The sequence below is a fragment of the Calidris pugnax genome, unplaced genomic scaffold (genome assembly GCF_001431845.1).
Source record: "Calidris pugnax isolate Ruff unplaced genomic scaffold, ASM143184v1 scaffold539, whole genome shotgun sequence".
NCBI lineage: Eukaryota > Metazoa > Chordata > Aves > Charadriiformes > Scolopacidae > Calidris > Calidris pugnax.
The window spans coordinates 14,255-25,028 of record NW_015091234.1 but is presented as its reverse complement, the minus strand read 5'-3'; the positions used below and the strand labels follow the sequence as shown (position 1 = coordinate 25,028).

Below are 10,774 nucleotides of genomic sequence, written 5' to 3'. Positions count from 1 at the left end.
GTCCCCAGGGTCCATGGTGGCACTTTGGGGGTGGCGGGGGGGGGATCTGTCACCGCTGTCCCCTCCCCAGCCACCGGCGACCTGTGCCCCACGGAGGAGAACCTCTACGAGCCCCTGGACCCTGCCATCGCCGTCCCCGACCCCCCCGGGACGCCGTGGGGGAGGGTGGGAGCAAACCAGGCACCCCTTAAAACCAGTGCCCCCCAGTTTAGCCCCGAGGGGGGGTCGGGGGTCACTCACCCAGCACTCCCAGTATGGGGGAGCTCCTCCAGGAAGAAGGTGCTGCTGGTGGGGATGGTGGCCCTGGGGGTCTCGCTGCTGGTCAACGTCCTCCTGCTGGCCCTGGGCTCCCGGCACGGTGAGGACTTGGGGGGCTCCGTGGGGCTCAGGGGGGGGGTCCTTCCATCCCTGGATCTGATGCTGGAGCTGTTGGGGGGCAGAGTTAAGGTTTTTGGGGTGTTGGGGGTCTCCACGGGGGGAGGGAGAGGGGGCTGAGCGCTCAGCCCCACCCCACGGCACTGACTGGGGTGTCCCCATTGTCCCCACGTCCAGGGTGTCCCCATGTCCAAGGTGTCCCCACAGCAGTGTTTGGGGTGTCCCCATTGTCCCCACGTCCAGGGTGTCCCCATGTCCAAGGGTTCCTCATGGCAATGTTTGGGGTGTCCCCATTGTCCCCACGTCCAGGGTGTCCCCATGGCAGTGCCTGGAGTGTCCCCATGTCCAGGGTGTCCCCGTGTCTGGGGTGTCCTCCTTGTCCCCATGCCCAGGGTGTCCCCATGTCCAGGGTGTCCCCATGTCCAAGGTGTCCCCATGGCAATATTCTGGGTGTCCCCATTGTCCCCGTGTCCGGGGTGTCCCCATGGCAGTGTCTGGGGTGTCCCCATTGTCCCCATGTCCAGGGTGTCCCCATGTCCAAGGTTTCCTCATGGCAATGTTTGGGGTGTCCCCATTGTCCCCATGCCTGGGGTGTCCCCCTTGTCCTCATGCCCAGGGTGTCCCCATTGTCCCCATGTCCAAGGGGTCCCCATGGCCCCATGCCTGAGGTGTCCCCATTGTCCCCATGTCCAGAGTGTCCCCGTGTTTGGGGTGTCCCCATTGTCCTCATGCCCAGGGTATCCCCATGTCCAAGATGTCCCCATGGCAATGTTCTGGGGTGTCCCCATTATCCCCATGTCCAGGGTGTCACCGTGTCTAGGGGTGTCCCCATTGTCCCCATGCCTGGGGTGTCCCCATGGCAATTCTGGGGTGTCCCCATTGTCCCCACGTCCAAGGTGGCCCTATGGCAATGTTCTGGGTGTCCCCATTGTCCCCATGTCTGGGGTGTCCCCACAGCAGTGTCTGGGGTGTCCCCAGTGTCCCCATGCCCAGGGGGTCCCCACAGCAGTGTCCAGGGTGTCCCCATGTCCAAGGTGTCCCCATGTCCAGGGTTTCTCCACAGCAATGTCTGGGGTGTCCCCATTGTCCCCACGTCCAAGGTGTCCCTATGGCAATGTTCTGGGTGTCCCCATTGTCCCCATGTCCAGGGTGTCCCCACAGCAGTGTCTGGGGTTGTCCCCATGTCCGAGGTGTCCCCATGGCAATGTCTGGGGTGTCCCCATTGTCCCCACGTCCAAGGTGTCCCTATGGCAATGTTCTGGGTGTCCCCATTGTCCCCATGTCCAGGGTGTCCCCGTGTTTGGGGTGTCCCCATTGTCCCTATGCCCAGGGTGTCCCCATGGCAGTGCCTGGAGTGTCCCCATGTCCGGGGTGTCCCCATTGTCCCCATGCCCAGGGTGTCCCCATGTCTGTGGTGTCCCCATGGCAGTATTTGAGGTGTCCCCACGTCCTGGGTGTCCCCATGTCCAGGGTGTCCCCATGCCTGGGGTGTCCCCATGAGGACAACGCACAGCAACACCCCCGGGGGGGACACCCCATGCCCTGTGGTGACAGGGTGACCTGTGTCCCCCCCAATTTGTGTGTGTGTGTCCCCAATTTGTGTGTGTCCCCCCCCAATTTATGTGTGTCCCCCCCAGTTGCAGCCCTGACGGCGGCGCTGGAGGCCGAGAGGTCCAAGGAGCTACCAGACATGGGTGCGTGTCCCCACCTTGTCCCCTCCCTTCCCACCATGACACCCTCAGACGTGTCCCCAACCTCTGCCTGTCCCCAAAACCCCTCCTCCACGCGTCCCCCTGTCCCCCCCCTCCACACCGTGTCACCGGGACCCTCTCCACAGCCTCCCAGTCCTTCCAGTTGTACAACGAAGCCCACGACATGTGCGTGGAGACCAGGGGACAAGACCTGACGGTGACAACCTGCCAACCCCAGGAGGTGGCCCAACGCTTCCAATGGTTGCCAGGGGGTCGCCTACGGGGTTGGGGCCAATGGTTGCCGGGGGGTCGCCTACGGGGTTGGGGGGCCCAGCGGTGCGTTACGGCCACCAGTAGCCAAAACCTGGCCCTGGTGAGACTGGAAAGGTGCCGGGAGGATACTGGTCTGCAGCGGTGGGAGTGCGGGGCCGGCGGGTTGTTGGCCTTGGCCGGTTTCAAGTTGTATTTTAATTATGGCAACAACCGGCTGAAAACGGTGATGCTTTATTCCGGAGACCGGGAATGGAGCCGCTGGGTCATCCCCGGGAGCAAGGAAACCCTCTGTTCCCGCTCTGGTCAGTGTGTGTGTCCCCCCCCCCAGAAAAAAAAATTGCTTTTTAATTTTTTTTTTAGAATATCTACAAGTTTGGGTTAAAAAATTTCAGCCCCGAGTTGGAAAAAACGAAGCCGAAGCGAAGCTTAAATGGATCGAATCCCCCCGGGATTTAAGGGGATTTAAGGGATTGAATCAGATCCTAAACCAGCCCCAATCCCAAAGGGAACCCCCCAAAACTAGTCCTAACCCTAAATATAGAGGATTTAACCCAATCCTGACCCCAAGGGGACCCCAAAACCAGTCCTAACCCTAAATATACAGGATTTAACCCAATCCAGACCCCAAGATGACCCCCAAAACCAGTTCGAAGCTTAAATGGATCGAATCCCCCCGGGATTTAAGGGGATTTAAGGGATTGAATCGGATCCTAAACCAGCCCCAATCCCAAAGGGAACCCCCCAAAACTAGTCCTAACCCTAAATATAGAGGATTTAACCCAATCCTGACCCCAAGGGGACCCCCAAAACCAGTCTTAACCCTAAATATACAGGACTTGATCCAGTCCAAACCCCAAGGGGACCCCAAAACCAGTCCTAACCCTAAATATATGGGATTTAACCCAATCCTGGCCCAGCCCAAACCCCAACAGAACCCCAAACTGGTCCTAACCCTAAATATAGAAGATTTAACCCAAACCTGGCCCAGTCTAAACCAGTCCTAACCCTAAATATATGGGATTTAACCCAATCCTGACCCCAAGGGGACCCCTAAAACAAGTCCTAACCCTAAATATAGAGGATTTAACCCAATCCTGACCCAGTCTAAACCAGTCCTAACCCTAAATATACAAGATTTAACCCAATCTTGACCCAGTCTAAACCAGTCCTAGCCCTAAATAGAGAGGATTTAACCCAATCCTGACCCAGTCTAAACCAGTCCTAACCCTAAATATACAAGATTTAACCCAATCTTGACCCAGTCTAAACCAGTCCTAACCCTAAATATACAAGATTTAACCCAATCTTGACCCAGTCTAAACCAGTCCTAACCCTAAATATACAAGATTTAACCCAATCTTGACCCAGTCTAAACCAGTCCTAACCCTAAATATACAAGATTTAACCCAATCTTGACCCAGTCTAAACCAGTCCTAACCCTAAATATACAAGATTTAACCCAATCTTGACCCAGTCTAAACCAGTCCTAGCCCTAAATATACACGATTTAACCCAATTGTGGCCCAATCCCAACTCCAAACCAGCCCTAACCCTAAATATACAGGATTTAACCCAATCCTGACCCAGTCTAAACCAGTCCTAGCCCTAAATATATGGGATTTAACCCAATCCTGACCCCAAGGGGACCCCAAAACCAGTCTTAACCCTAAATATATGGGATTTAACCCAATCCTGACCCAGTCTAAACCAGTCCTAGCCCTAAATATACAGGATTTAACCCAATCCTGACCCAGTCTAAAACCCCCAAACCAGTCCTAACCCTAAATATACAGGATTTAACCCAATCCTGACACCAAGGGGACCCCCAAAACCAGTCCTAACCCTAAATATAGAGGATTTAACCCAATCCTGACCCCAAGGGGATGCCAAATCCAGTCCTAACCCTAAATATAGAGGATTTAACCCAATCCTGACCCAGTCTAAACTAGTCCTAACCCTAAATAGAGAGGATTTAACCCAATCCTGACCCAGTCTAAACTAGTCCTAACCCTAAATAGAGAGGATTTAACCCAATCCTGACCCAGTCTAAACTAGTCCTAACCCTAAATAGAGAGGATTTAACCCAATCCTGACCCAGTCTAAACTAGTCCTAACCCTAAATAGAGAGGATTTAACCCAATCCTGACCCAGTCTAAACTAGTCCTAACCCTAAATAGAGAGGATTTAACCCAATCCTGACCCCAAGGGGACCCCCAAAACCAGTCCTAACCCTAAATATATGGAATTTAACAAAAACCTGACCCAGTCTAAACTAGTCCTAACCCTAAATATACAGGATTTAACCCAACCCTGACCCCAAGGGGACCCCCAAACCAGTCCTAACCCTAAATATATGGGATTTAACCCAATCCTGACCCAGTCTAAACCTGTCCTAACCCTAAAGATAGAGGATTTAACCCAATCCTGGCCCAGCCCAAACCCCAACAGGACCCCAAACTGTCCTAACCCAAAATACAGAGGATTTAACCCAATCCTGACCCAGTCTAAACCAGTCCTAGCCCTAAATAGAGAGGATTTAACTCAATCCTGACCCCAAGGGGACCCCGAATCCAGTCCTAACCCTAAATATACAATATTTAACCCAATCCTGACCCAGTCTAAACCAGTCCTAGCCCTAAATATACAGGATTTAATCCAATCCTGACCCAGTCTAAACCAGTCCTAGCCCTAAATAGAGAGGATTTAACCCAATCCTGACCCAGTCTAAACCAGTCCTAGCCCTAAATATACAGGATTTAACCCAATCCTGACCCCAAGATGACCCCCAAAACCAGTCCTAACCCTAAATATACAGAATTTAACCCAATCCTGACCCAGTCTAAACCAGTCCTAGCCCTAAATAGAGAGGATTTGATCCAGTCCAAACCCCAGGGGGACCCCAAATCCAGTCCTAACCCTAAATATATGGGATTTAACCCAATCCTGACCCCAAGGGGACTCCCAAAACCAGTTCTAACCCTAAATATATGGGATTTAACCCAATCCTGACCCAGTCTAATCCAGTCCTAACCCTAAATATATGGGATTTAACCTAACCCTGACCCAGTCTAAACCAGTCCTAACCCTAAATATACAGGATTTAACCCAATCCTCACCCCAAGGGGACTCCCAAAACCAGTCCTAACCCTAAATATACAGAATTTAACCCAATCCTGACCCAGCCTAAACCAGTCCTAACCCTAAATATATGGGATTTAACCCAATCCTGACCCAGCCCAAACACCAACAGGACCCCAAACTGGTCCTAACCCTAAATATACAGGATTTAACCTAATTTTGACCCAGTCCAAACCCTAAATCCAGTCCTAACCCTAAATATAGAAAATTTAACCCAACCCTGACCCAGTCTAAAACCCCCAAACCAGTCCTAACCCTAAATACAGAGGATTTAACCCAATCCTGACCCAGTCTAAACCAGTCCTAACCCTAAATATACAAGATTTAACCCAATCTTGACCCAGTCTAAACCAGTCCTAGCCCTAAATAGAGAGGATTTAACCCAATCCTGGCCCAGCCCAAACCCCAACAGGACCCCAAACTGGTCCTAACCCTAAATATACAGGATTTAACCTAATTTTGACCCAGTCCAAACCCTAAACCCAGTCCTAACCCTAAATATAGAAAATTTAACCCAATCCTGACCCAGTCTAAAACCCCCAAACCAGTCCTAACCCTAAATATAGAGGATTTAACCCAATCCTGACCCCAAGGGGACCCCAAAACCAGTCTTAACCCTAAATATATGGGATTTAACCCAACCCTGACCCAGTCTAAACCAGTCCTAGCCCTAAATATATGGGATTTAACCCAATCCTGACCCCAAGGGGACCCCAAAACCAGTCCTAACCCTAAATATATGGGATTTAACCCAATCCTGACCCAGTCTAAAACCCCCAAACCAGTCCTAACCCTAAATAAATCATATTTAACCCACCCCCCACCCCTTTTTTTTTGTGTGTTTCCCCCCTCCCCCGTCCCCAGTCTGTTCCCCTTGTCCCAAAGGCTGGAGTTATTTTGGGAATTCCTGCTATTTTTACTCCAAAACGGCCAGTTCTTGGGAAAACGCCCGGCACTTCTGCTCGGCCCTGGGCACGGAGCTCCTGGAGGTGGAGGGGGCCAAGGAGAGGGTGAGTGGCATTTGGGGACACCGGGGCAGGGGGGACAATGTGGGGGGGGACAGGTGGCCTTGGTGGGGAGGTGACCATCTCCTGGGGGTCCTGGAAGCCTCCTCTGAACCCCACAAACCCCCTCCTGATGCCTACAAGAGTTTGGGGCTCACCCCATTTCCCCCAGGTGGGTGTTGCTGAGCCCTCGCCCTCAGATTTACCCCAATTCTGTCTTTTTAACCCTAAATTTATACTCTGGTATATATAGAATATAAATTTATACTCTAAATTTATGCTCTTAATTATAATATTTCTATAATTATGTCCGACTCCATTCCTAATAGAGACCAATACTAAAAAAATATCCAGCCAAAACCTGACTCTAACCCTAAACCTGACCCTAAAGTGAGCCCAATAAGGCCCAAACCCAGCCCAAACTCTAAATATGTAGGATTTAAGAGAACCCTAAAATAATCCAGAGCCCAGTGAAGCCCTGACCCTGCCCTAACCCTAAATATATAGGATTTAAGACAACTTTAAGCAGGTCCAGACCCCAATGAGGCCTTAACCCTAAATATATAGGATTTAAGAGAACCCTAAAATAATCCAGACCCCAATGAGGCCCAAACTCAGCCCTAACCCTAAAATATATAGGATTTAATGCACCCCTAAAATAATCCAGACCCCAATGAGGCCTTAACCCTAAATATATAGGATTTAAGAGAACCCTAAAATAATCCAGACCCCAATGAGGCCCAAACTCAGCCCTAACCCTAAAATATATAGCATTTAACACGCCCCTAAAATAATCCAGACCCCAATGAGGTCCTAATCCAGCTTTATCCCTATATATATAGGATTTAAGAGAACCCTAAACTGGTCCAGACTCCAATGAGGCCCTGACCCAGCCCTAAATTTAAATATATAAGATTTAAAACACCCCTAAAATAATCCAGACCCCAGTGAGGCCCTAACTCTAAATATCTAGGATTTAAGAGAACCCTAAAATAATCCCAACCCCCAACGAGGCCTTAACCCTATATATATATAATTTAATATAACCCTGAACTAGTCCACACCCCAACGAGGCCCAAACTCAGCCCTAATCCTAAAATATATAGGATTTAAGACACCCCTAAAATAATCCAGACCCCAATGAGACCTTAACCCTAAATATATAGGATTTAAGACACCCCTAAAATAATCCAGACCCCAATGAGACCTTAACCCTAAATATATAGGATTTTAGACACCCCTAAAATAATCCAGACCCCAACGAGGCCTTAACCCTAAATATATAGGGTTTAAGAGAACCCTAAAATAATCCAGACCCCAGTAAGACCCAAACCCAGCCCTAAATCTAAATATACAGGGTTTAAAACACCCCTAAAATAATCCAGACCCCAATGAGACCTTAACCCTAAATATATAGGATTTAAGACACCCCTAAAATAATCCAGACCCCAGTAAGACCCAAACCCAGCCCCAAATCTAAATATCTAGGGTTTAAGACACACCGAAAATAATCCAGACCCCAACGAGGCCTTAACCCTAAATATTTAGGATTTAAGACACCCCTAAAATAATCCCGACCCCAGTAAGACCCAAACCCAGCCCTAAATCTAAATATATAGGGTTTAAAACACCCCTAAAATAATCCCAACCCCAGTAAGACCCAAACCCTAAATATCTAGGATTTAAGAGAACCCTAAAATAATCCAGACCCCAATGAGGCCCAAACTCAGCCCTAACCCTAAAATATATAGGATTTAATGCACCCCTAAAATAATCCAGACCCCAATGAGGCCTTAACCCTAAATATATAGGATTTAAGAGAACCCTAAAATAATCCAGACCCCAATGAGGCCCAAACTCAGCCCTAACCCTAAAATATATAGGATTTAATGCACCCCTAAAATAATCCAGACCCCAATGAGGCCTTAACCCTAAATATATAGGATTTAAGACACCCCTAAAATAATCCAGACCCCAATGAGACCTTAACCCTAAATATATAGGATTTAAGACACCCCTAAAATAATCCAGACCCCAATGAGACCTTAACCCTAAATATATAGGATTTAAGACACCCCTAAAATAATCCAGACCCCAATGAGACCTTAACCCTAAATATATAGGATTTAAGACACCCCTAAAATAATCCAGACCCCAATGAGACCTTAACCCTAAATATATAGGATTTAAGACACCCCTAAAATAATCCAGACCCCAATGAGACCTTAACCCTAAATATATAGGATTTAAGACACCCCTAAAATAATCCAGACCCCAATGAGACCTTAACCCTAAATATATAGGATTTAAGACACCCCTAAAATAATCCAGACCCCAATGAGACCTTAACCCTAAATATATAGGATTTAAGACACCCCTAAAATAATCCAGACCCCAATGAGACCTTAACCCTAAATATATAGGATTTAAGACACCCCTAAAATAATCCAGACCCCAATGAGACCTTAACCCTAAATATATAGGATTTAAGACACCCCTAAAATAATCCAGACCCCAATGAGACCTTAACCCTAAATATATAGGATTTTTTCTTTCCCCCTCAGACCCCCAAATGCCCCCCATGATCCCCAAATACCTCACAGATCCCCTTAAGTCCCTCCCCACACCCCCAATTACCCCCTCAAATCTCTCCCCACACCCCTCACCCTATGGCCGCGGGCCCGGGAGGGATCCAGGAGGGGGGCTCTCCCCGCTCTGAAGCGGGGGGGGTCTCCCGGTCCGGGGAGGGCGTCCCCGGTTTTGGGGGGGTGTCCCCGGTTGGAGAAGGGGAAGGCGGGGGTGGGTTCCGGACTACAGCTCCCGGCAGCGCTGCCGGCGGCATCCCAGGAATTCGCGCCGCGGGATGGCGGCCCCGCCGCTCCAGGCCCCGCCGCGCTGAGGGGACGGGGGTGCGGGGCGACCGGGAAGGGCTGAAGGGACCGCGAAGAGGCTGAGGCGACCCCGAAAGGCTGAGAGAACCGGGAAGGGCTGAGGGGACCGGGACGGGCTGAGGGAACCGGGAAGGGCTGAGGGGACCGGGAAAAGCTGAGGGGATCGGGAAGGGCTGAGGGGACCGGGAAAAGCTGAGAGGATCGAGTCGGCCTGAGGGGACCGGGAAGGGCTGAGGGGACCGGGAACAGCTGAGGGGACCCCGAGGGGCTGAGGGGACAGAGAAGGGCTGAGGGGACCCCCAGGGGCTGAGGGGACCGAGAGGGGCTGAGGGGACCCCGAAAGGTTGAGGGGACCGGGAAAGGCTTGAGGGGCCCCCGAAAGGCTGAGGGGACCGGAAAGGACTAAGGGGACCCCGAAAGGCTTGAGGAGACTCCGAAAGGTTGAGGGGACCGGGAAGGGCTGAGGGGACCCCGAGGGGCTGAGGGGACCGGGAAGGGCTGAGGGGACCGGGAAAAGCTGAGGGGACCGAGAGGGGCTAAGGGGACCCCGAAAAGCTTGAGGGGACCCCGAAAGGCTGAGGGGACCCCAAAAGGTTGAGAGGACCGGGAAGGGCTGAGGGGACCCCAAAAGGCTTGAGGGGACTGGAAAGGCTGAGGGGACCCCAAGGGTCTGAGGGGACCGGGAAGGGCTGAGGGGACCCCCAGGAGCTGAGGGGACTGGGAAAAGCTGAGGGGACCCCGAAAGGCTTGAGGAGACCCTGAGGGGCTGAGGGGACCGGGAAGGGCTGAGGGGACCCCCAGGAGCTGAGGGGACTGGGAAAAGCTGAGGGGACCCCGAAAGGCTTGAGGAGACCCTGAGGGGCTGAGGGGACCGGGAAGGGCTGAGGGGACCCCGAGGGGCTGAGGGGACCGAGCCGCCGCGGGATGGTGGCCCCGCCGCGCTGAGGGGACGGGGCAGGGGGACACAGGAGGGCCTGAGGGGAGCGGGAAGGGCTGAAGGGGACCCGGAGGGAGCCAAGAGGCCGGGGTGAGGGCAGGGGGGGCGGTTCCCAGCCGTGTGAGGGGAAGCGATGGCGGAGCCGCTGCTGCGAAGAACCTTCTCCCGCCTGAGGGGCCGCGACCGCCCCCGCGGGAAGAAGGCGGACGGCAAGGAAAGAGGTACGGACACCCCCCCCGGGAAGGATGTCCCCCCCCAGAGTCCCTTCTGCACCCCCCGAGGAAGGGACACCCCCAAGAAGGGAACCCCCAGAACCCCAGGGTCCCTCCTGCACCCCTCAAGGAAGGGACACCCCCAAGAAGGGAACCCCCAGAACCCCAGGGTCCCTTCTGCACCCCTCAAGGAAGGGACACCCCCGAGAAGGGAACCTCCAACCCCAGGAAGGGACCCCCCAGCACCCCAAGG

General features: G+C 52.2%; 2 protein-coding genes across 2 annotated transcripts in view; both read left to right on the top strand.

Moving 5' to 3' along the window:
• Nucleotides 1–8: 8 nt before the first annotated feature.
• Nucleotides 9–9,066, top strand: LOC106898581 (the record flags this gene model as incomplete). The annotated part of the gene is made up of 6 exons (XM_014959890.1): nt 9–358; nt 2,013–2,069; nt 2,213–2,327; nt 2,364–2,641; nt 6,342–6,487; nt 9,046–9,066. Coding segments are annotated over 6 exons (967 nt in total), but the record flags the coding sequence as incomplete, so codon positions are not given.
• A 1,156-nt stretch (nt 9,067–10,222) lies between these two features.
• The window catches only part of LOC106898582 (rho GTPase-activating protein SYDE1-like), a 6,566-nt gene continuing 6,014 nt past the window's right edge, over nt 10,223–10,774 (top strand). Inside the window, exon 1 of the mRNA XM_014959891.1 lies at nt 10,223–10,530. Coding sequence (XP_014815377.1) covers nt 10,443–10,530 — 88 coding nt within the window. The 5' untranslated portion in view covers nt 10,223–10,442. The remainder of the gene's footprint in view (nt 10,531–10,774) is intronic.